The following is a 24,845-nucleotide window of genomic DNA, read 5'->3' on the forward strand; positions in this document are numbered from 1 at the left end:
TATTTTTTCAGTGCTGAGGATGTAACCCAGGACCTTGGAGTATGCTAGGCAATTGCTCTATCATTGAGCTAGATACCCAGCCCTAGGATTATTTTAAAGGGGAGATTTTTAATATGTAGTTAGAGAAGTTTATTAATATGTCACGCCCTCGAGGGATGTGCTTAAATTTATTGATTGGTAGAACTTTATCAAAATAACTCCATAGCTATTATTTGTATATTTTCAGGACTTTAAAAAAAGGCGGTTGGTTGCACCTTTTTAAAATTGGGGCTTGAAATCAGGCTCCCATGCTTTCACTTGGCTTCTCTTCCCACCCCACTCCCAGTCTGGCTCTCTATCACTTGAGCCATACCTCCCCTTCCTATTATGTACATTTTTTATGTTAATAAAACATCACTGGGCCTTTCTCCCATGATGGAGGCTCAGTCTAGTTTGGTTTCTCTTAGGCTCTTGTCCTGTGGAATTCAGTGATTTCTTAATTTGTGTCCCAAAGGGCTATTTGGCAATAAACGTACGTGTGTGTGTGTGAGTGAGTGTGAATGTGAATGAATTTTGTAGACTTGCTTTTCCAGTATCTACTTGGGGAGGTCATAGAATAAGAGGTTTCCTTTCAGTTTTGGCAACTTCCCAGGGCAGTGGGATGTCTCTAGAGCACTTTCCAGGACCTGCTGACAAGTGTGTGTAGCACTGCTATCACTGCCACTACTAAGCCAGAATACACCTAGCCCACTGCTGATCTCTCCCCTGCCCTTGTGCCCACTGCTGATCTCTCTCCCCTGCCCCTGTACTTGTGTCTTTTCAAGAATAACACAGTGTGAGTGGTTTCTTGGTTTTTTTTTTTGTTTGTTTCTTTTCCTGTATGATTTTGCTGGTAAAATGCACAAAAAAATGTACCACTTTACAATTCACTGGCATTAGGTGTATCCATGATATTGTGCAGGCGTCACTACTGTCTAGTTTCAGGACTTTTCCCATGCTGTAGGGAAAGCCCTGCACCATTAAGCAGTTATTCCTCCTAAGTAGTTAGAATTAGAGATGTGAGCCACTGACACTTAGTTAAGAGTTGTGTTTTATGGAAGTATTTTTCTGCAGTATGGGTAGAGATGGGTCAGAGATGTGGATGGAGGTGAGTGACTATTTGACCATGGATTACTGTTTAGTAGAAAACATCAGATAGTACCATGTAGTAAAATGGAAATACAGAAGCAAAGCAACCAGTTGTGTTTAAGGGATATAGAACAATGATATCTTTTCTTTTTTGAGTTAGGGTCTCATATTGTGCCAGCTGGGTCCTAAGTAGCTGAGATTGAAGGGGTGTCTCCATGTTTGGCTTGAGATTATTTAGTAAACAGATGGGCAAACTGAGTGCAGGTGGCTTACACTTAAAATCCTGGCTACTCAGAAGGCTGAGATCTGAGAATGGTGGTTTAAAGCCAGCCTGGCTAGACAAATAGGGCCACGAAATGGAAAGTGGAGCGTTGGGTAAAGCAGTAGAGTATTAGTTGTGAGTAAAAAAAGTTGAGTTGGGAGCCAGCGGTCTTAAAGCGCTGGTCACATAAATCTGGCATTGTATGTAAGCATCTGTGGCAGAGGCCTACATGTGAGCATGCAGGTGGTACATTGTGCTGTCCACATGGATTGAAGGAGAGGACAGATGATAGATCTCTAGAGGGACTAAGACAGGGCTCTGAGCAACTCCAGGCTTAGCAGTTTGGTAGAGGAGCCTATGGCAGGCCTGAAAAAGGAGAGCAGGAGAGGAAGATTCAAATTTCCTGTTTTCAGGATCTGGGTTATTACAATTATTATTGCTGTCATTATTATTGCATTTTATAATTTTTTAAATTTAATTTCATTGTTAAAGTGATATACAGAGCAGTTAAAGTTACACATGTAAGGTAGTGAGTACATTTCTTGTCAAATTCCTCCATCTGTTGTTATTATTTGTTTTTTGCCAGTCCTGGGGCTTGAACTCAAGGCCTGAACACTGTCCTTGGCTTCCTTTTGCTCAAGGCTAGCATTCTACCACTTGAGCTACTTCTGGTCTTTTCTATTTATGTGGTGCTGAGGAATTGAACCCAGGGCTTCATGCATGCTAGGCAAACACTCTACTGCTAAGCCACTTTCCCAGCCACTCTGGGGTATGAACTCAGGGTCTCAGCTTTTTTGCTCAAAGCTGGCATTCTACCACTTGATCCATGCCTCAAATCTAGCTGCTTGCCAGTTAATCGAAGATAAGTATCTCACATTTGTCTACCTCAGCTGGCTTTGAGCCATGGTTCTCAGGTCTCAGCCTCTTGAGTAGTAGGACTATAGACTGAGCCACTGGAATCTGGCTACAAGAAGTTTGTTTTTTTTTTAAGGGACAAAAGATTTATTTTGATTTATTACTTCATATTACATTATCAAAACACAAAAACATGAATACATTCTATTAAGCAAATTAAAAACACTATATACACAAGCACATGTGAAACGTTTTTTAAAATGCTCGGTATCTTGACATTTTGCCATTTATTTCTAATTTTAAAAATATACGTACATCTTACAGCAAACTGTAATGCTATTTAATATACTTTCTAAGCACCTTCTGTAACTTGTAAAGATATGCTCATCAGTAACCTGAATATAGGTAATTTGAGAAGGTATATTGAAAAGCATACTTTTTTCACATTATTGAAAATATGACACCAGTGACTACTTACATAAAATCGATAAACTCTTTCATTAAGGAGCTTCTCATTTTGTTTCTTTTCTTCTGTTGATTCCTTGGGCTTGAGCTCAGGGTCTGTGTGTTGGGCCTGAGCTTCTTTGCTCAAGGCTAGCACTCTACCCCTTGAGCCATCGTTTCCACAGCTGACTTTGGGGCAGTCAGTAAGAGTCTCATAGACTTGTTGCCTGGGCTGGCTTCAAAAAATAATCTTCTGTTTCTCAGCCTCCTGACAAGCTGGGATTACATATCTGAGACAGTTGGGCCAGGCACTTTTGATGTGAATGATATATGTTTCCATATATTTTATGTAAGTTATTTCAGGGCTATCATGATGATTTGACTTAGAGGAGTTCCCACCATTACCTACAAGAAGTTTTTAAAGGGGGGATTTCATTTAGCCCACCTTATTCCTCTGCAAGTCTCCTATGTTTATGGCAGAATTACTTATCCTATTCTGCAGCCCTGTGAAAGCTGCTGAGTTGATGAGTAGGCCAAGACCTGAAAGCCATCTTGGACTTGGCAACTGGAGATCATGAAAGGGTCTCCCTTTCCTCCCCCATCCATACTGGGACTTAAGCTGAGGGTCTTGAAATCAGGGCCTTCAATTTGGGGCCTCCTGCTTCTTCAGATTGCTTGCTTGTGGACCAGTGCCTGTACCATTTGAGCCACACCTTCAGCTGAGTTTTTGAAATTTTTTATTTTACAGTATGGTAAATACAATTAAGTTTATTTGAAAGTGAAAGGAAAGCCCTGAAAGTAGCAAGCCTCTCCATCCAGACAGAGGCCACAAAGATTATTTTGGTTTCCCATCCCTATTCAAGAGTATTGGTTTGTTTGACTCAAGGTCTGTTTAGAGGTTACTTCAACTATTGAAGTCAAGTCTTTATTAGGTTTGCTGAAGTGGTTATTGAAAACAATTTATAATTTTCAAATTTTGGGTTAGAGTGCATTCAGTGAGTTTTTCAGGGTAGGTGCACAGGTTAGCGAGAGTGTAGTTTATAGACTTATTGTTGCTTCTCATACAAGTTTGGGGGCTCCCAAGAGTGCTTTTAGGTTGGCCAGTTCACCAGGTTTCTCAGAAGAACTGATGGTTACAGTTTATTACCATGCAAGGATTCAGACAGAGTCTGTGGAAGTTTTAGTATGGAGTGTCATTGCTCTTTCTCCATAGGATTGTGGTCAGCTCCTGCTGTCTGTTGGCATTGACAGTACATACTTATGGAGTCCTGGTACTTGAACTTGGGGGCCTAGAGCCTGTCTCTGAGCTTTTTTTGGCTCAAGGCTAGTGCTCTTATCACTTGAGCCACAGCTCAAGCTTTTCAATGGTTAATTGGGGATAAGAGTCTAAGGGACTTGACTTTCCCAGGTTGGCTTTGAACTGTAGTCTTCAGATTTCAGCCTCTTGAGTAGCTAGGATTACAGGTGTGAGTCACTGGCACTCAACTCTTGTCCAACTTTTTTTTTTTCCCTCTTATGTCCAACTTTTTACTGATGTTACATGATTATGACTGCCTAGTTTTCAATCCTAGAAGTTCCTACTAAAAGGTGCATTGCTAGGGTTTCTGATGTGGCCCAAAGCCCCAGATAAACAAGGAGAACCTTATTAAATAGGCATGATGTTCCAAGGGTTTAGAGATTACCTTTCAGAAACCACAGGTAAAAGCCACAACTCTCTTTGGGTAATACAAAATTATTTATAACTTTACAATAAATTTTCTCTTCACCAGTCAACAGTGTCTAATTTAGCTGAGATTTAGATATAGAATTAAAAATTGGTAACAAGGAAACAATAAATGGGTAAGTAAGGTTTTGCGTAGACTCACTTAATACATAGCTAAGGAAATTTCTTTGTTTTTTTTTGTTTTTGTTTTTGTTTTTGCCAGTCCTGGGGCTTGAACTCAGGGCCTGAGCACTGTCCCTGAGCTTCATTTTGCTCAATGCTAGCCCTCTACCATTTGAGCCACAGCGCCACTTCTGGCTTTTTCTATATATGTGGTACTGAGGAATTGAACCCAGGGCTTCATGTATACGAGGGGAATACTTTACCGCTAGGCCATATTCCCAGCCCCGCTAAGGAAATTTCACCAAGAAATATCAACTTATATTTTGTTTTGCTTTTGACCAGTTCCAAAGGCTTGGAACTCAGGGCCTGAGCCCTGTCCTTGGCTTCTTTGCTCAAGGCTAGCACACTACCTCTTGAGCCACAGTACCACTTCTGGCTTTTTCTCTTTATGTGGTGCTGAGGAATCGAACCCAGGGCTTCATGCATGCCAGGCAAGCACTCTACCACTAAGCCACATTCTCAGCCCTCAACTTAATATTTTAATACTACAAAACTGATAAGTCTCAAAATCTTGACATCAAGTTTTACTAACTTTGAGCCTAAATTTTCAAGTGTTATAATGAAGTCTTTGAGCCTGCAAAAATGAAAGAACGGTTCTGTTGATATACACAAGATTCAAGCGTATTTTGCCTATTCTCTTAACCCTTATGAAAGCATGCCTGAGTCCAGGTGAGTAAGAGATAGTATAGGAATAACATTGGATTTATTTTTTAAAGGCAAATCATTTTTCAAACAGTATGAACTTTTGAAAAAAATATTGTTGTTTGAACTCAGGGCTTGGGCTTGCTATGCAGGTGCTCTACCACCAAGCTTTGCTTCCACCACAATCAGTATGAATTGGTAATATGAAAACCTCTCTGCATAACCTACAGCTGCTCTGTGACAGTGATGCTCTGTCTTTGAGTACCATCACTATAGAGAGTAAACATATTCCTACTTCGTTGGCTTTAGTGCAAATTTCATTACCTAGTTTATATCTGTTACAAGTTATGTCTTCCCTTACGGGCTAAATCCCTTTGTCCCTTTGTCAACGTAGGCAAAAAGAACTCCCAAGCAATGATGCTTGGAGGGCACCACTAGGTGTGTTTGCATCAAGTCATTTTGGGTGCTTTATGTAGACTTTTTTTTTTGAGATATGATTTTACTTTAAAGCTCAAACTGTCTTTGAACTCCCTATGTAACCCAGGTTGGTCTTGAACCCCTCATCCTCCTACTTCAGGCTTCTGAGTGCTGGGAGTCCATTGCAGGTGTCTATTACCACATCTGGCTGGCAATACTTTCTGATAGGAATTCTTCGACTTCATACTGTCTAGAGGTGGTATTTTTAGGGGAGGAAGAGGTTGGAATTTGCTTTTTCCGGTATTCATAAGGATAAAGGATTTGTCATTCAAAACGAATGACTTTTTAGATGGATTATATTTTCTTGCTATTTAGTATAGGTAACGGGGTGCTAATTGTATTTGTATGTGATTTGTGTGTTATAGTTAATTCTCAGATGGCCCCCCAATTTTTTGGTTGTCACCTTAAGCCTTTTTATCTTCAAAGGCATCGAGTGGCTTTTTATCTTATTTTTGCTTGGACATACAAACCCAAGGGGGCCATAGTTAACTAAAAGCACCTAACCCATGAATGATTATTGCTTCATGTTTGAACATGAAATGTTTAACCCACTGTCTTCACTAATATTGTAACTACTGTCTTACAGATTGACTTGATGCAAAACATCACAAAGGCTCCATATTATACAGTATGCGATTTTTGAGGTATGAGCTTTAGAAACTTACCTCCCATGTGGCATGTACATCAGGCTTTATCTTCCGTTTGATCACTTTGGGGAAATTATGCATTTCTTCTTTTTTTCTCATCATCATATTCTCAGAGTATTAAAGGGGCTGTGCAGGTGTTTTTGGATGCTTAGATTTTAGCCGAAACAGATACATTTTGTTTTTTCACTAAATTGATACACTAATTCTGGAGTTGATAGTTTTATCAGCCCTCCTGACTAATCCATTTAACACTGATGCCCAGTTTGGAGTTCAGATCTGCATTATCTGTTTTGATTGCCTCATGCTAAGAGCTCATTTCCCTTCTGTAACAATTTTTTTTATTGCTGGACTGGAGTGGTTTTTGGAGCTAACAGCCTAACCATTGACAGCTTTTAAGACCCAGGAAGTTTAAATATTATAAAGATAAAGATTTCATGTAAGCATTGAGCCACTTTGTGCTTTTGGGTTTAGAATTCTGTTTGGAAATGTTTTAATCAATTTGTATTAAAATAACTTGGCAACTAGGGCTGTTTTTAGGCAGCTCTAAGACAGTGGGTCTGAGTGTTTTTTTTGTTATATGTTTGAAAACTTTTTTTTTTTGGCTCAGGATTCCTAATTCATATATGATTTAAAAACCTGTATTCTAACAAATTGGGAAGTCACTTTTGGTGTAAGTTTAGCTTGGAATCAAATGCATACTAGTTAGGAATTGGTTGGTAGCAGTAAATTGCTTAATTTTTTCAGTGAAGAATTTAAAATAAGCTGCTCTATGTTGAGTGTAAAAACATTTTTGCTGAGGAACTGCTTTTTATTGTCTGTTCATTGGAAATTGCAGGGGTTTTTTTGTATTATGGTTATAAATCTTAATGTACTCCACAGCTAAATATTTGAGAACTTTTATTTATTTTTGGGGAGCTGGTATTTGCCATTCAACTGAGGACCTGGAGCTCTCCCTCCCCTTTTTTGTTCATAGCTGATACTGTACCACTTGAGCCATACCTCCAATTTCAGCCTTTTCTGATTAATTGGAGTTAAGAGTCTCACTGACTTTTCTAATCCTCCTGAGTAGATAGGACTGTAGGTGTGAGGCACCAATTATTAAATGATTTTTAATCTTATTTAAGTCTCACAGCCTTACATGTATGCTGGATGGCTATTATCCCCATCTTGCCCAGGAGAAAATCAAGTCCTGGAGACTTAAATTGTCCAAGACACATGGATGGTACCTCTCATGGAGCTGGAATTTGAGCCCAGATCATTTCTTGATTGGTATTTTGTGCTGCCTTATGTTCCTACTTTGCCACCAGAAACTGATAGAAATCTCCAATAGTATGGAAAGTAGGTGACACATGAACATAATAAAAACAAAAGACAGGCTTTAATACTGGTAGATGTCAGCTATATTTGTATATATAGATTTGTGTATTTATTCATTCCTAATATCTTATTTTTCCAGGTTATATTAGGTGCCATATACAGAGGCAACTACAGCAGCTCATTAGTTCAGCCTTCTGAACTTTTTTTCAGAAAGTAGTAATATATTATGCTCTATTATAGGTGCACTTTATTTATGTATTTATTTATTTATCCATGTCAGTCCTGGGCTTGAACTCAGGGTCTGAGCACTATCCCTGGCTTCCTTTTTGCTCAAGGCTAGCACTCTACCACTTGAGCTGCAGTGCCACTTCCAGCTTTTTCTGTTTATGTGATGCTGAGGAATTGAACCCAGGGCTTCATGCATGCAAGGCAAGCACTCTATCCCTAAGCCACATTCCCAGCCCGTATTATAGATGCACTTTAATATGCTAATTCTAGATACACAGAGAGTTCTTATGCTTCATAGTGTTAAAGCTTGCTGACCTAATATATATATAGTATCTTCATGCATAATTTTTTGAAATTCCATACTTAAAATTTTTTTTTTGTATGTTAGAAACAAGGGGACTCTGAATCTTTGAGGAAGCTGTTCTACTATTAGAGCCTTGGCTATTTTACTATGCCAGGCTATGGAATGCTAACAAGTTTAAGAGCAAAAAAAAAAGTAATGTGGTCTGTGTCAGTTAAGTATCTGAGCTCAATTGGGTATTAACAATGAATGCAGTAAGTATAGGTAGAGATGTTCAAATAGTTGAGCCTATGGAATAATTCATGTTGATTATTTTTGTGAGTGGGGAAGGGAAAGTGATGAAACTAAATGAAATGTTATGTTAAGTTGTATCATTTTTACACACAAGAGGGAGGAATGAGAGCAGAGGAATTGGCTACTTTCTGCCCTTGCCAGTGTCCTAAAATTTCCCAAATGATTATAGGTTCAGAAGATGTTTTCATAAAATACAGAAGTGCTATATATGTTCTTTCTGTACATTCCATTGAAATTGCTTTCAAATATCCTATATTTTCCCATCAAATAAATAAGGAGTAAGTTGAGAGTTTAAGGCACATTGCTATAGACAGTTTTCACTTTATATATCAATCTTCATTTCTTAATGAAGGTTTTTTTTCCTCAGGATAGGAACTACTTGTATTTTTCTTATGTAATAGAACATTTTATTTCCTTTGTTGACATTTTGATGGGTTGATGGAGTTAGACTCATGAGAAATCTTGAAGCTCATTTATCTACTTTACTGACAAGGAAATGGAAGCATAGAGCAGATAGGAGCCAATACTTGAATGAGGATGCTAATTTTGTCCTGAGTGTTACCATTTGTTTGAGTATTATTCTGAACAGTTCTTACTGATCACACCTTTTAGATTAAGCTTTACTGAGTTCCTTACTTATCTTTTAAAAATTATTGTTATTATTTTTTTGCCAGTCCTGAGGCTTGAAATAAGGGCCTGGCACTGTCTCTTACAGCTTTTCTGTTTAAGGCTAGTGTTCTACTATAGTACCACTTCTGGCTTTTTGGTGGTTAGTTGGAGGTGAGAGTCTAATGGATTTTCCTGCTTGGGCTGGCTTTGTGCTGTGATCTTAGCATCCAGAGTAGCCAGGATTATAGATGTGAGCCATTGACACCCAGCTTGGTCTCTCACTATTTAAATAATTTTAATTGATATTCCTTAAAGCATTATCAGTGAGGTCTTGAGCATTGCTATGCATAAATAAAGTCTTACCTTGTGGCTAATATGTTCTTTCTGTACATTGTGTTGAACTTGCTTTCAGATATCATTCTATATTTTTCCACCAAGTAAGGAGTCCATTGAGAGTAATTGCCTCTGACATGCTGTCAGTGGGTTGTTGGTCCCCCATTCACGCCCCCTCCCCCAATGGCTGGGAAGACTTAACATTTTTGATTCATTAACCCTCTTCTGTGAAGAGAGTTTAGGAAGAATAACTTGTAAAAATCATATCATGGGGAAAGTATCCTGGACCAGGGTAGTCAGCAGTCCAGTTTTGCTTGAAACAAGAAACTTAACAGTCGCTAAAGCCAGTAAAATTGTGAGCAAAGTAACATGAGTTGGTCATCTTGATCCTGGTGGCTGTTGAGGTTTTGAATGGGTCTTAGTAGAGAAAGCAGGGTAGCTGGCAGTTTAATCTGTTGATGGTTCTGGTAGAAAGGCTTGTAATTAGTGGAGTACTTGATGCATGATGGTAGTGGTTGAGTATGGAAAGTAGATGGTAACGAAAGGCATGTATACAAGAAAGATGTGTGATTTTGGCCACTAAAATGTTGAAAATTCTAATCACCTGCATTTCTCTTTGCAGAACTGATAGTGCATCAGCCGACCCAGATAATTTAAAATATTCCTCATCCAGAGATAGAGGTGGCTCTTCCTCTTATGGACTGCAACCTTCCAATTCAGCTGTGGTGTCTCGGCAAAGGCATGATGATACCAGAGTCCATGCTGACATACAGAATGACGAAAAGGGTGCATATGTTTTTTTGCTGTTGGAGGGGTGTTTCCTGGGGGTGTTTATTCTTGGTTAAGTTTTCCTTACAGTGCTGGGGATGGAACCCAGGGGTCTTGCATATGTGTTAGGCAAGCACTTTGCCATTTGAGCTACATTCCCAGCCCTATGGCTTTGTTTGTAATAGTTGGTAGATATTCTCTCTTGAGCGTATACAACCTCCTTCATCTTCCTTGTTATATCTTTTTTTGTTTGTTTGTTTTTGTTTATTTCAGCTGGTCCTTGGCTTGAACTCAGGGCTTGGGTGCTAGCCCTGAGTTATTCTTACTCAAGGCTAGAGCACTACTGCTTGAGCCACAGCTCCATTTTTGGCTTTTTTGGTAATTAATTGGAGATGACTCTTATGGACTTTTCTGCCCAGGCTGGCTTTGAACCATGATCCTCATAGAGTTCAGTCTCCTAAGTAGCTAGGATTATAGATGTGAGTCACAGGTTCCCAGCTGTATATTTTTTAAACCTGTCTATCTAGTTTCCCTCTTTCTTCTCATAGGTTTATGGCACGTGAAAAATAGATGACAAATGCATTGTTATTTTGAAAATAAGTTTTTTCTTTTTATTACCTTAAGCTTAAATGTTTTCTCTCACTTCCCCCTCCCTTTTTTTTTGTTTGAGATCAGGACTCAAACTTGGTATCTGACACTTTCACTCATTGGCTAGTGCTCTACCACCTGAGCCACACCTCTAACTCCAAAGAGTTAGTTCTTCCTTTTTTTATAGGAAAACGTTTCCTAGTACATATAAGTACATTGTGTAGTTGTAAAAATATACACTATCAGAATACTGACTATTAATTCTTCATTCTGAAGTTATCTTTTCTTTTTTTTGGCCAGTCCTAGGCCTTGGACTCAGGGCCTGGGCACTGTCCCTGGCTTCCTTTTGCTCAAGGCTAGCACTCTGCCACTTGAGCCACAGCGCCACTTCTGGCCATTTTCTGTATATGTGGTGCTGGGGAATTGAACCCAGGGCCTCATGCACGTGAGACAAGCTCTCTTGCCACTAAGCCATATCCCCAGCCCTGAAGTTATCTTTAAACAAGGCTGGAGGCCAGTGGCTCACACCTGTAATCCTAGGTATTCAGGAGGCTGAGAGATGAGGATTGTGGTTAGAAGCCAGGTTGGGCAGGGAAGTCTATTTCCAATTTGCCACCCCCAAAAAGCCAGAAGTAAAGTTGTGGCTAAAGTGATAGAGCGCTAGCCTTGAGCAAAAGAAGCTCAGAGAGCACCCAGGGCCAGCACAAAAATATGTATGTTTAAACAAAATCTGACTTAATTTAGTTTTCATTTCTTTTACTTATCCTCTAAGCAAGGAATCTATGATTTCAGGGCCAGCAGCGCAGGAAAAAAGTAGAAGCAAAGGCTGGATGAGTTGTAGATGGATAATAATCCTGTACTGTCAGGAATTGATTGAATGAAACAAAGAGCCCTTTTAAAATAAGTTCTGCTGTTTTTAGGTGGCTACAGTGTCAATGGAGGATCTGGGGAAAATACTTATGGTCGGAAGTCGTTGGGGCAAGAGCTGAGATTTAACAATGTGACCAGCCCTGAGTTCACCAGTGTTCAGCATGGCAGTCGTGCATTAGCCACCAAAGACATGAGGAAATCACAGGGTAAGATTGGAAACTCAGGTTCTGCCCTCCCCCCTCCCCCCCCCCCTGCCACGTAACACATAGAGGATACCATCTACTCATCTCCAGACCACCACCACCTGTGTTGTTTATCTTAGTGAATGTCCGTGTACACATTTTTGGGAAAGGGGATAAAACCATTAAAAAAGGCCAATATCCTTTGTATAAGAGCTCCTATGTAGAATGACCAAAGGCCATACTATCTCTTAAATGTTTTGAAACTTTATACTATAGAAGTGACTTAGACTGTAGATAGTGACTTTAGAGTTCTTTTTATGTCATATAGTTTACTAGTGGCAGATTTATAAACACATAAATTTCCCAACTGGTGACCTAATATTTTTCAGAGTCTGTCTTTATTGAAATACTTGAGTACTCTTTACCCCTTGATGTTATAGTTTCTGTTACTAGTTTTCCTTCCATGTTTTAGAGATAAAACTCAAAACTCTATTGTATGTATTAGCAAGTCATGGAGCTTTTCATGCATTTTTTGTTAACAGTGTTAAGCACTGTTTGGGAACTTGCATTTGTTCTTTTAAAATTAATTAATTAATTAAATTTTGCCAGTCTTGGGCTTTGAACTCAGGGCCTGAGCACTATCCCTGGCTTCTTTTTGCTCTAGGTTAGCACTCTCAACCACTTGAGCCACAACGCCATGTCTGGCCCTTTCCATACATGTGGTGCTGAGGAATCGAACCTAGGGCTTCACGTATACAAGGCCCAGCCCTTGGATTTGTTCTTGCATTGAGAAAATAGAAGAGACATTCTGGTTTGCCACTTGGATCATGGTGGCATATTCTGTCTTCCATCCTTGATCCTCAGATCTCAGGCTTACTGAGTAGCTAGGATTTCAAGAGTGAGCTTGCTATTCCCTGGCTCAGATTATGACTTTTTGATGTACATCTCAATACTTTTAGGCTATAAACTTTCTGTGTTCATTTGTACTCAGAGCAGTTGTGTTTATCCTCTCAGAGCGATCGATGTCTTACTCTGATGAGTCTCGACTGTCGAACCTTCTTCGGAGGATCACCCGGGAAGACGACAGAGACAGAAGGCTGGCTACTGTAAAGCAGCTGAAAGAATTTATTCAGCAACCGGAAAATAAGCTGGTGAGTATAATACCTGGGAGGTGGGAGGTAGAAGGTCGAGGCCCAAGGCCAGCCTGTGTAGATAGAATGTGTAAGACTTTCTCAGAAAGATAAAATAAAGCAGAAAAGGTCTGGGATCATGGCCCAGGGTAAAGGATTTACTTAGCAAGTGTGAGGCCTCAATTCCAACTCCAAAATGTCCCAGAAAGGGAACAAGGTTGCTTCTAGAAAAACAAGTTTGCTTATTCTGCATTTATTGGGTCCATATTGTGATGGTATTAAACTTTATTTATTTTCTGTTCCTGGGGCTTGAACTCTGGGTGTGGGTACTGTCCCTGAACTTCTTTTTGCTCAAGGCTTGTGCTCTGCCAGCTGAACTACAGCACCACTTCTAGCTTTTTCTGTGCTTACTTGGAGTTAAGAGTCTTACAGATTTCTTGCCTGGGCTAGCTTTGAACCGCAGTCCTCAGATTTCAGCATCCTTAGTAGCTAAGATTAGACATGAGCCACCAGTGCCCGGTGATGTTCAATCTTAATTGCATTCTCCTGAGATCATCTACCCTTGTCCACTGTTGCATCCACATTGGTGTCTTCTGCAGTGAAGCACTTTTAGTTTTTAAAATTAGCCTGGGAATGGTTCTTTCCTCAGAATTTTTTTCTTGGTGTCCTAGGACAAATGTCTTTGTTTCTTTCATGTATGAAATATAGATACAGTATACATGTTTTGCTGGTGTACAAGTTTGGTTTGATGACTGGGGCTAAGAAAATGGAAATACCATCTGCTAGGTAATTCTAATAACAAATCAAGAGCTTGATGTGGGGCAAGAGAATACTACTAAGGATGGTCTAGTGAGGCAAATAACATTTTGGCTCAAAGTAAACTCTTCCCCTTAAATTTTTATATGAAACTTAAAAATACTCAAAAAAATTGTGCAGTGAACTGCCTTGCCTACCATCTAAACTTTGTGTCACTGAAATCTGCCCATATTGTTTTATTGTATGTCTCTCCCTCCTCATCCTTCATCTTAAGTGCATTCAGAGTATTTGACGTCAGAGCAGTTCTTTGTATATTTTCATTGATGGTTTCAACTGTTTCCTGTGGATGTCTTTCATAGTTGGATGAGAAACATGGTGTTTCTAATGTATTTGGGGACTGGACTAATAAGGAAATTAAGTTGCTTTTTAATTATAATTTGGAGAGCAAGACAAGTAAAGAATATACAATTTTATTCTTAAAGATACAGGATTTTTGAAGTTTTTATAAATGTGTGTGTGTTTTTTTAAAGGTACTAGTTAAACAGTTGGATAATATCTTGGCTGCTGTACATGATGTGCTTAATGAAAGGTAAGTCACTGATAATAATTTAATTTAATTTAAATGGTAGTTTTGGAAATTATTAAGATGTAGGCTGGGAATGTGGCTTAGTGGTAGAGTGCTTGCCTAGCATGCATGAAGCCCTGGGTTCTATTCCTCAGTAGCACATACACAGAAAAAGCTGGAAGAAGTGTTGTGGCTCAAGTAGTACTGCTAGCCTTGAGTAAAAAGAAGCTCAAGGACAGTGCCCAGGTCCTGATTTAAGCCCCAGGACTGGGGGGTGTGTGTGTGTGTGTGTGTGTGTGTGTGTGTGTGTGTGTGTGTGTGTGTGTGTGTGTGTGTGTGTGTGTGTGTGTGTGTGTGTGTGTGTGTGTGTGTGTGTGTGTGTGTGTGTGTGTGTGTGTGTGTGTGTGTGTGTGTGTGTGTGTGTGTGTGTGTGTGTGTGTGTGTGTGTGTGTGTGTGAAATGACGTGTGTGTGTGTGTGTACACACACACACACGTCATTTCTCATTGACTTTGTAAGCATGCTGATTTTTTAACTGTTTTGTTGTTTCTTATCTCATATTTATACATTAATTACTGTTCAGTACAAATGGAATTTACTTAAAAGAGGGTTATTTTAAAAAAATATGCAATGTAGCTGAATAATTGAGTATTAACTGGTAGAACAAATGAATGTGGTTAGTTTTTTTAAAATCAAAGTTTGAAAGTACTTGGAGTGTAGAGGTCGAAGAGTTTCCTTCAGTGAGAAAACGAAGCTAATAAGCCCATGCTGGGGCTCTCAGAAGCACCAAAGGCAGCAGTGCTAGGACATTTGACCTCCCTGGTTCCTTGTTCATTCTGTAATTAATTTCATGCTGCTAACTGCTAACCATTTATTACTTCACAGTCTTTACATATTGACTTATGTACAATATACTTACAATGTTGGTTTTGTTGTTGTTGTTGTTGTTGTGTGTGTGTGCGGGTACTGGGATTTGAGCCTGGGTGCTATCCTGTAGCTTTTTTATTCAAGGCTAGTGCCCTATTATTTGAGCCACAACTCCACCTGTGGTGGTGGTGGTGGTAGTGGTGGTTGTGTGTGTGTGTGTGTGTGTGTTTAGTTGGAGATAAGAATCTCATGGACTTCACTACAGGGCTGACTTCTCTCATATCTCAGCCTCCGGAGCAGTTAGTATTACAGGTGTGGGCTACCAGCACTAGCTTATAGTGTGTTTTTAAATATTATTATCATTATTAATGTGATGTACAGAGGGGTTATAGTACATAAGTCCGGTGCATATCTTTTGGACAATGTCACCTTCACTCCCAGTTTTTCCTTCCCATCCCCCCTACAAGTTGTATAGTTCGTTTCCAATATAGTGTCTAGTGAGTACCAGTGCTGCATTTGTTTACCCGTTGTCTCACCATTTCTGTTATAGTGTGTTTTAGCTAATAACTTTTGGCTACCTTTTCCTGTGATTTGTCTAGTTTGAAATTTAAAGCCTCAGGATTAGCACTTCTGAGTTTTATACAAGAAAAGTTAATGTCTGAGGAAGGGTACTCTTGTACTGCATGATAGAGAGAATTCAGCCTGTATTGGATAAACTTTGAGTCTTTAATTTGAACTTTTAAGAAATCCTTAAAAAGTTGTAAAACATCTAAGACATTTTCTTTGGTAAGATTTATCAGTCTCATTGTCTTTGGAAGTTTAATACCTTTTGTGTGTGTTCTTTTTTTGTTTCATTTGCATTAAAATAAACAGTAGCAAGTTGCTTCAGGAGTTGAGACAAGAGGGAGCTTGCTGTCTTGGCCTTCTTTGTGCCTCTTTGAGCTATGAGGCTGAGAAGATCTTCAAATGGATTTTCAGCAAATTTAGCTCATCTGCAAAAGATGAAGTGAAACTTCTCTACTTATGTGCCACCTACAAAGCACTGGAGACTGTAGGAGAGAAGAAAGCCTTTTCATCTGTAATGCAGGTAAGGTGAGGGGAATCCACGGCCTTAGGAAGGGAATTGTCCTTAACCTTGCCTTCTTGGGGGAAGGGAGACAGGAGGCAGGGGCCTGTCTAATTAACAGCAAATGTGGTCTAAGTTCAGTTCTTCTGCTGGAGTTTGAGTAAAGGATACAGAGTAGATAAATTTTAAAATGAGTAAGTTTTAAATTTTATTGACAAGGTGATATACAGAGGGGGTACAGTTACATAATAAGGTAGTGAGTACATTTCTTATCTTATTTGTAACACCCTTTCTCATTTTTCTTTCCCTTCCCTAGTTCAGATAAGCATATATATACAATATCCAGTGTACCAAAATCATATACAGTGACCACAGGGGGTATGCCAAAGGAAATTCACCTAGTACATTAAACACAACAACAACAATAAAATCCTCCTGTTTCCATCTTTTTGCTTAGCCTCTAAACCTTCATTTTGCTTAGCCTCTAAAATGAGTAAGTTTTGAGGATGTACTTTTCATTGAAGCTTCCCTTTGTTGCTTAATGTTGGAATGATTGCAGTTTCAAAAACAGGAACTATTCTAGAGACATTGGACAAGAGTGGCTTCATATCTTTTGAGGAAAGCATCACACTAAACATCACACTTGGTTCTGAACTTTTTTAGGCCAATGACAAGACAGGCAAGAAATTCTTTTTTTTTTTGGCCAGACATGGGCCTTGGACTCAGGGCCTTAGCACTGTCCCTGGCTTCTTTTTGCTCAAGGCTAGCACTCTACCACTTGAGCCACAGCGCCACTTCTGGCCATTTTCTATATATGTGGTGCTGGGGAATCGAACCCAGGGCTTCATGTATACGAGGCAAGCACTCTTGCCACTAGGCCATATTCCCAACCCCTAGGCAAGAAATTCTTAATCCAAATCAATACAAAGCAATGATTTATAAAGAATACCAGCTTTATTTCATTTTTGTTTATAATATGAATGTATTAAAAAGAAGCACTTTTTTCCCCCCATGCCAGTTCTGGGGCTTGAACTCAGGGCCTGGGTTCTGTTCCTGAGTCTCCCTGTGCTCAAAGGGAATGTTCTACCACAGTGCCACTGCTGACCTTTTCTGTTGATGTGGTACAGAGGAATCGGACCCAGGGCTTCATGCATGCTAGGCATGCATGGTTTCTTTTTTTTTTTCTCCTGTTTTAGAATTTATTTCTTTAGATCTTTATGAAGCATTCCATCTTCATGTACCATATTGCTTTGTTGACAGGTTCATGTGTTCTTTTCCCATCCCTTTAAAATGAAAAAGTAATAATTATTTCCATGGCATTTTACTAAATACCTACAGAGTTCATAATGTTGATATTACATCTGCCATAGAGGTGAGTGTTGTGCCAAATACTCCCGCAGAAACCAAGCTGAACAACTGATACCTCCAGGTGTGACAACAGCCATAGGTTTTGAAGTCACCTAGTACTGTTTACAGGTTCAATTGCTAGTCTAAGCTGGAAAGACTCAAGTATGCAGTGTGCATATCATCTAATGGCAAATTCAATTTTGCTTGCCTCTTTATAACTCATGTGTCATTTACATATAGTTTCTATATTACAAACATTTCCTCATTATTATGAAAATTTACAAGTCCATAGGAAAACATACAAACCGGCACAACAGATACTTACATGTACTTTGTCTAGATTGATCATATTAATAACTGTTTTTGGGTGAGATGTGCTGAAAATTGAACCCAGCACCCAGGGTGTTGCATTTTAGCTCTTACCTAGTGACCTTTTGGTAAGGTTTTGTTCTCACTCTTTCTTAAGCTCTCTTGTTTCTGTCTGTCTGTCTGTCTGTCTCTCTCTCAATGTTGAACCATTTGAAGGTAAATGACACACATGACAATTCAGTATATGGAATAATTCTATTTTATGTAACAGCAATATTATAATCACCTGTATGTGAATTTTCTTATAATCACAGTGCAAATTCTAATTCGTACAGTTACCCTAAAGATGTCTTTCATAGCTATGTCTCTGTTAACCAAGGGTTCCATTAAGATTCAAGCACTGTATTTGGTAGTATTCCTTTAAAAAAATCTCTCTTACAAGAGTTGCACAAGAAAAGGAACTTTCATGTTAGGCCCTCCTTTCTGGGCTCTCACATTGTTCTTTTCTGGTTTCAGTCGATCAATACTTTATTACTTTTTTTTTTTTTAACCAGTCCTGGGGCTTGAACTCAGGGCCTGAGCACTGTCCCTGGCTTGTTTTTTGCTCAAGGCTAGCACACTACCACTTGAGCCACAGTGCCACTTCTGGCCTTTTCTATATATGTGGTGCTGAGGAATTGAACCCAGGGCTTCATGTATACGAGGCAAACACTCTACCACTAGGCCATATATATACCCAGCACCTCAGTCAGTACTTTATGCGCTCATTCTTCCTCCTACACCACACCAGCAGGCAGGTAATATAGCTCGTCCACTCTCACAGGCAGTTTGATCACCTGGCGGAGAGGATGACCCTCAGATCTAATTTACCCTTTGAGAAGGCTTCTTCCCCCCTTTGGATTAATGATTGGGAATACTGTGGGTTTGGTAGTATTTCCCTCAGGGAATGCTTGTAGCCTCCATGGTACTCTTGACTGCTGTGAAGTAGAGACTTTGTACTTCTAGCATATCTTATATGTGTGTAACATGCTTTTGTAAACAATTGCTTCTTTTATGAAAAATGTTTTTAAACAGCTCTAGAGCATTCTCCCAGTGGTATGCCATATATTTATTTTACCAGCGTGTATATATTGGTAACATGAGCCTGCTAGTCATTGATGTATGATGCTCATGCTAAGACATTTTGAGTTGAAACAAGTTGTATAAACTTTGTTCTAAAACTATAATTGCATAAAACTTGTTTACATTTTAAATTCAAAAGTAATTATGATACTTTAAAGAAAATAGTTTTCCAATACTCCTTTGTATTTGAAATTTAATCAGAGCAAGGTAAATGCTTATGAATAATGGACAAAGATGTTAACTTAGTAGTTAGTTGTTAAAGGAATAATGTTAGTAGATGCTCACATCTATTAGATGGATAACAGTATTTTTACCCTACCAACTTTGCAGAATTAAAGTGTTTTCAAGTTTTTAAACTAAAACAACTGTTGTCTTTGGTAACATGATCAGTTTTAGGGATAGTCACCAAAAATAGTTTGCTTTGCTTTGCTTGTTTTCTCCTTACTCTGTTGAGTACTGTTTGTAACTTATTTTTAAGCTTGTAATGACCAGCCTACAGTCCATCCTTGAAAACGTGGATACACCAGAATTACTTTGCAAGTGTGTTAAGTGCATTCTTTTGGTGGCTCGATGTTACCCTCATATTTTCAGCACCAATTTTAGGGTAAGTTCCCTACTGTCTTTTTCCAATGATGGGGTGAGGAGAGGATTCTGAGTGAGAAACTGGGAAATCAAACACAATAAATGCATTGATTTTCCTCCTTTCAGTTTATCAGTGGTGTTTGAGGGTCTGTGTTTGAATGCATGCAGTGATATTGCTTTTATAAAAACAACTGTGTGCTTTCTTTCTGACCTCAGTATTTCAAGATTAAATATTTCATCCATATCATGAATGTAGTTCCTTCATCTTCCCATCCCTTACTTCACCCTACTAAATTTCTTTTTTTTTTCTTTTTTTTTTTTTTTTTTTTTTTGCCAGTCCTGGGGCTTGGACTCAGGGCCTGAGCACCGTCTCTGGCTTCTTTTTTGCTCAAGGCTAGCACTCTGCCACTTGAGCCACAGCGCCACTTCTGGCCGTTTTCTGTATATGTGGTGCTGGGGAATTGAACCCAGGGCCTCATGTACATGAGGCAAGCACTCTTGCCACTAGGCCATATCCCCAGCCCACCCTACTAAATTTCTTAATGACAAGACCATAGAACAGAAAGGCATTTTCTTAGCATCTTCTACTGTGAAATGGTCCACAGGTAGAGTGGCAGTTAAGCGCTTCCAGTGACCGAGCTCCTCTCTTTTTCTCTCCCTGTAGGATACAGTGGATATATTAGTTGGATGGCACATAGACCATACTCAGAAACCTTCACTCACACAGCAGGTGTCTGGTAAGGCTTCTGTTTTTTAGCTTACACCAGTATTTATGTATTATGAGCAGGAATGCAGGTCTTCTAAGACCATCTACTAAAATTGTTCCTTCCATGATCCAGGACAACTAATTGCTTCAGGGAAATAAATTGGTTATTATAAGTGAGTTTCACTTAGCTAATTGATGTTGTCAAAGGAAAATAGTGTGGTTAGTAGTAGGGAGTGTCAGTACAGATTGGAATGTTGCACCTGTGAGAAATGTGAAGGGATGTACCTCAAGTCATTTGTAGCACATCTTGGCAGAAGGAGATAATGGTACTTGCAATACCCTGAAGTTCAGAATGGAAGATAGTGGTTATTTGGAATTTTTGTTGTTTTTCTGATTATTTTAAACAGCAACAACACTCCTTCCCTCTGTAGGTATTTAAAGAATGGTCACAAATTATAACAAAGTGGTTTTGTCTTTGAGTAAATGCTTGCACATGCCAGCTAATTCCAGGTGTAGTAAGTTCTATTGCATACTTGGTTCCATACACTTCTTAAAGTGAGATGTGTTTGAGAATAGTTTGGTCTCCTTTCCTTTCCAATGTGGAGGTGAGAGCATCTTTGATGGTTAGATGTGACCTTGCGTTAGCAAACCAAGTAGATGGTGGCATTTTAGTTTTAAGTTATAGAGATTGTATGGATATGGATGGGTATGGACCTTCTAAAAACTAAGAACATGAGGTGTAATGTATTTTTAAAGAAATGTTCATTTCTATAGCATTAAAAGAGGTTCTCAGCTGGGCACCAGTGGCTCATGCCTGTAATCCTAGCTACTCAGGAGGCTGAGACCTGAGGGTTGCACTTCGAAGCCAGCCAGGGCAGAAGAATCCTGGTGAGACAGACTCTCATTTCGGATGTGAAGCTATGGCTCCAAGTGGTAGAGTGCCAGCTTTGAGCAAAAGACCTCAGGGACCGCACCCAGGCCCTGAGTTCAAGCCCAAAGATGAGGCCTACAACCGACAAAAACAACAAAACAAAGAACAAAAACCTCTCAGTGCCCATGATTGGTTAATCATAATCAGCATGTTGTTACTAGTTAGTAGTCCTGGTTTTATATAGAGCATGTTTTTAGATGGGCAACTTGAAAGCTAGATAGCTTTAAAACAAAGTTCCTGTGACTAGCCCATGATTTGTGTGATAAAATTAATTTTTAATAAAATATTAATAATATTTAAATTTTCATTAGTTGTACAGAGGGCTTCAATTCAACATAGTAAATTTAAAGAAATCAAAGTTATTGAATTTTTTTTTTTAATTTTGGCATCCCCCCCCCCCCCCCCCATTCTTTCAAAATTTCTTAATGATTCCAAGGGTGGTTGCAGAGTTTGGAACCGTTCTGGGTAGCTGATCTTGCATTTTCTACCACTCTTCTTGGGCAATTTCTAGAAGACATGGAGGCATATGCTGAGGTGAGTTTATGGAAAACTATGTTACTTCTTAAAGTTCCAGTGAAGAAGCAGTACTAGATGTATACTAAGGTAATTCATATCCCCCTGATATTTAAAGTAGGAATTATAAGACCATCACAGTTTTTTCCCACCTGTTCTTAAGTTGGAAGGCTATAAAAAGTTATAGGTCTTATATTTTACAAAGTTTGAAATACTCTTGGTAGCTGATATTTTCCAGAAAACATCTTCTTTAGTTTATTCTTTTTTCTATTCCCAGCTATCTTTCAGGTAAGGTAAGTTGCTGTTGAGTGGAGATGAAAACAACCCTGAAGGGGAGGGCATCTCAGATCCTGCTCTGGAGGACAAGCCTTGGCTTGACCCAGCGTATGCAGCTGTACCTGGGCTGTGTGGCAGTGCTCAGGGCACTGAGGAAGCCTTGGGCTTCCTTGGCTTCTGCCAAGGCTTCAGCCATCTCTTGGCTCTGTCTGTCTGTCTGTCTGTCTGTCTGTCTGTCTGTCTGTCTGTCTGTGGTTCATCACATGTACCATGACTCTTTGTCATGTTGAAAGCACCCTCCAAATTCAGCTTTCTGTTCTTCATTCCTTTGTTAGCCAACAAGATTTTCCTGCTGCATTTAACTGTACTGGCCTGTTTGGCTTCATCAGAGAAAACAAGAGGCTATTTTACTTCCTTTCTTTTTTCCTTTTTTTGGGGGGGAGGGGGAGGTCTTTCTTCACCTACCTTTAATCTGCAGATGCCTTTCTGAATCTGCCCATTCTGTTCAAAGACATTTCCCTTTGACTTTGATAGTAGGTTATTTTCTGCAGACACATAATGCTTTTATCTTTTTTTCTGAAAGTATTGGGTTTTGAACTCAGGGTCTTGCCTAATAGTCAGGTTCTCTACACTTTAGTCCTATTCCCAATCCCTATAATGCTTCTAATGTCTCATTTTTGCTAATTTTTTCTTTGATATATCTTAAGTCTTCACTAAATTACAAGTCTGTAGAGTAGATACTTTTGGCTTCTTTTTAAACCTCCACTCTAGCCTTTTATATGCCTAATAGAGGCACAGTACTTTTTATTTAGTGGCTCAAAGGATACCTAGAATGAGAGTTTAGTATAAAACCAATTTAGGATGGGAAAATTTTCTGGTTTATATCTTTATATACTTAAAGTATACATAGTAGATTAGTTTCTTCCTCCAACACTGTCTTTGCAAGAGATTATTTTTTTTAAATCTGTGGGTTTCATGTGAGCTATTTTAAATAGATAAAACCTATTTTGATATTTGGAGTCATTTCCCTTAATTTACAAGATTGTGTTCTAAACTTAATTTACTATAAAATGGGAAGGTTACTGGGTATTGACATGTGTGCATGCATAAAAAAAGTACTGCTTAAATAAGAACTGTGAATTCACATCTAGGACCTCAGCCATGTGGCCTCTGGGGAATCAGTGGATGAAGATGTTCCTCCTCCATCAGTGTCTTTACCAAAGCTGGCAGCGCTTCTCCGGGTGTTCAGTACTGTGGTGAGGAGCATTGGGGAACGCTTCAGCCCAATTCGGGGTCCTCCAATTACTGAGGCATATGTAACAGATGTAAGTGTCTTTAGGAGTTTGAAGTGTCACTCAGAAGCAGAATTGTTACGTACTAGGATTCTTCTTATGCCCTTCATATGTGTGGCATATATTTATGCTAGATAGAAAAGCAAGGAAACCTCCTGGCTCTGCCCTACTTTCTTCCTACTATCTCTTCGGCTAGGAAAAAGTGACCACTGAATTACTGAAATTTTTAATTACCATGGAATTTTCTTTTAGAGCCTTCACAGATCCACTTTTTAAATACAAATTTTAAAATACTTGTTTAAAAAAATTTCAGCATATTAAGGATAACACATGGTAGTCTCAGGAAGTTATTTTCTTGTGTGGGGATATGGCTTATAGTTGAGTATGTATGAGTTCCTGGGTTCTATCCCCTGTGCCCGTCATCCTAATACACAAGATGGAACTCTTTAACCTTACTTACCTTTACAGGTTTTTTGTTTTTTTTTTTTCCTGCCATTCCTGGGGCTTGAACTCAGGGCCTGTGCGCTGTCCCTGAGCTTGGTTTTTTGCTAAGGCTAGCACTCTGCTAGTTGAGCCACAGATCCACTTCTGGCTTTTTCTGTGTATCTGGTACTGAGGAATTAAACCCAGGGCTTCATGCATGCTAGGCAAACACTCTACCACTAAGCCACATTCCCAGCCCCGTCCCCCTTTTTTTCTTTCTTTTTTGCCGGTTCTGGGGCTTGAACTCAGGGTCTAGGTGCTGTACCTGAGCCTTTTTTGTGTTCAAGGCTAGCACTTTACCACTGGAATCATAGCACTACTTCTGGCTTTTTCTAAGTAGTTTATTGGAGATAAGAGTCTCATGGACTTTTTCTGCCCTAGCGGGCTTGTAACAATGATCCTTAGGTCTCAGCCTCCTAAGTAGCTAAGATTGTAGTTGTGAGCCACCAGCGTGTCCAGCCTCTTTGCTGTTTTTGATATTGGGTTTTCAAATAACATACAGATACATCAGTTTAGAGTATACACTAATCTGAGGCCCATTATAAGTAGGCCCTGTACTTCATTCAGTGGTCCTAAACAGTAGCTGCACTCTGTTCCAGCACAGTGTGTGTGTGTGTTTCCCTTTCATAGGAAAAATGAGCACAGGCCCTACTGTGTTTCCATAAGAACAGAGAGGCATGTGTGTAGTCCTAGAAGGTTTAATCTAGATTATTACAGTCTTACTTTTAGAATATAATGCTAACTTCTAGGAGCATTTGCTTCCATGGAATACACTGCTAGGTAAAGTAGGGTGTTTGTTAATAGATGGAATCCTTGGTGAGTTAATTGTATATGATAACAGATACATCACATCCTAAAGACAATTCAAGGGCTGGGGATATAGCCTAGTGGCAAGAGTGCCTGCCTCGGATACACGAGGCCCTAGGTTCGATTCCCCAGCACCACATATACAGAAAACGGCCAGAAGCGGCGCTGTGGCTCAAGTGGCAGAGTGCTAGCCTTGAGCGGGAAGAAGCCAGGGACAGTGCTCAGGCCCTGAGTCCAAGGCCCAGGACTGGCCAAAAAAAAAAAAGACAATTCAACGTTCATGTT

General features: G+C 39.4%; 1 protein-coding gene across 3 annotated transcripts in view; it reads left to right on the forward strand.

Annotated features, from left to right (window-relative positions):
- The window catches only part of Smg1 (SMG1 nonsense mediated mRNA decay associated PI3K related kinase), a 93,060-nt gene that overhangs the window by 10,445 nt on the left and 57,770 nt on the right, over positions 1-24,845 (forward strand). For 2 of the 3 annotated variants that reach the window (XM_048332558.1, XM_048332560.1), the window contains exons 2-10: positions 10,024-10,187; positions 11,678-11,833; positions 12,824-12,960; positions 14,226-14,284; positions 16,000-16,213; positions 19,449-19,574; positions 20,217-20,289; positions 21,626-21,723; positions 23,130-23,303. In XM_048332558.1, coding sequence (XP_048188515.1) covers positions 10,024-10,187; positions 11,678-11,833; positions 12,824-12,960; positions 14,226-14,284; positions 16,000-16,213; positions 19,449-19,574; positions 20,217-20,289; positions 21,626-21,723; positions 23,130-23,303 — 1,201 coding nt within the window. Of the gene's footprint in view, positions 1-6,258; positions 6,317-10,023; positions 10,188-11,677; positions 11,834-12,823; positions 12,961-14,225; positions 14,285-15,999; positions 16,214-19,448; positions 19,575-20,216; positions 20,290-21,625; positions 21,724-23,129; positions 23,304-24,845 lie in introns of all 3 variants that reach the window. The other variant, XM_048332561.1, reaches the window with a different exon arrangement.

This window comes from Perognathus longimembris, chromosome 23, assembly GCF_023159225.1.
Source record: "Perognathus longimembris pacificus isolate PPM17 chromosome 23, ASM2315922v1, whole genome shotgun sequence".
NCBI lineage: Eukaryota > Metazoa > Chordata > Mammalia > Rodentia > Heteromyidae > Perognathus > Perognathus longimembris.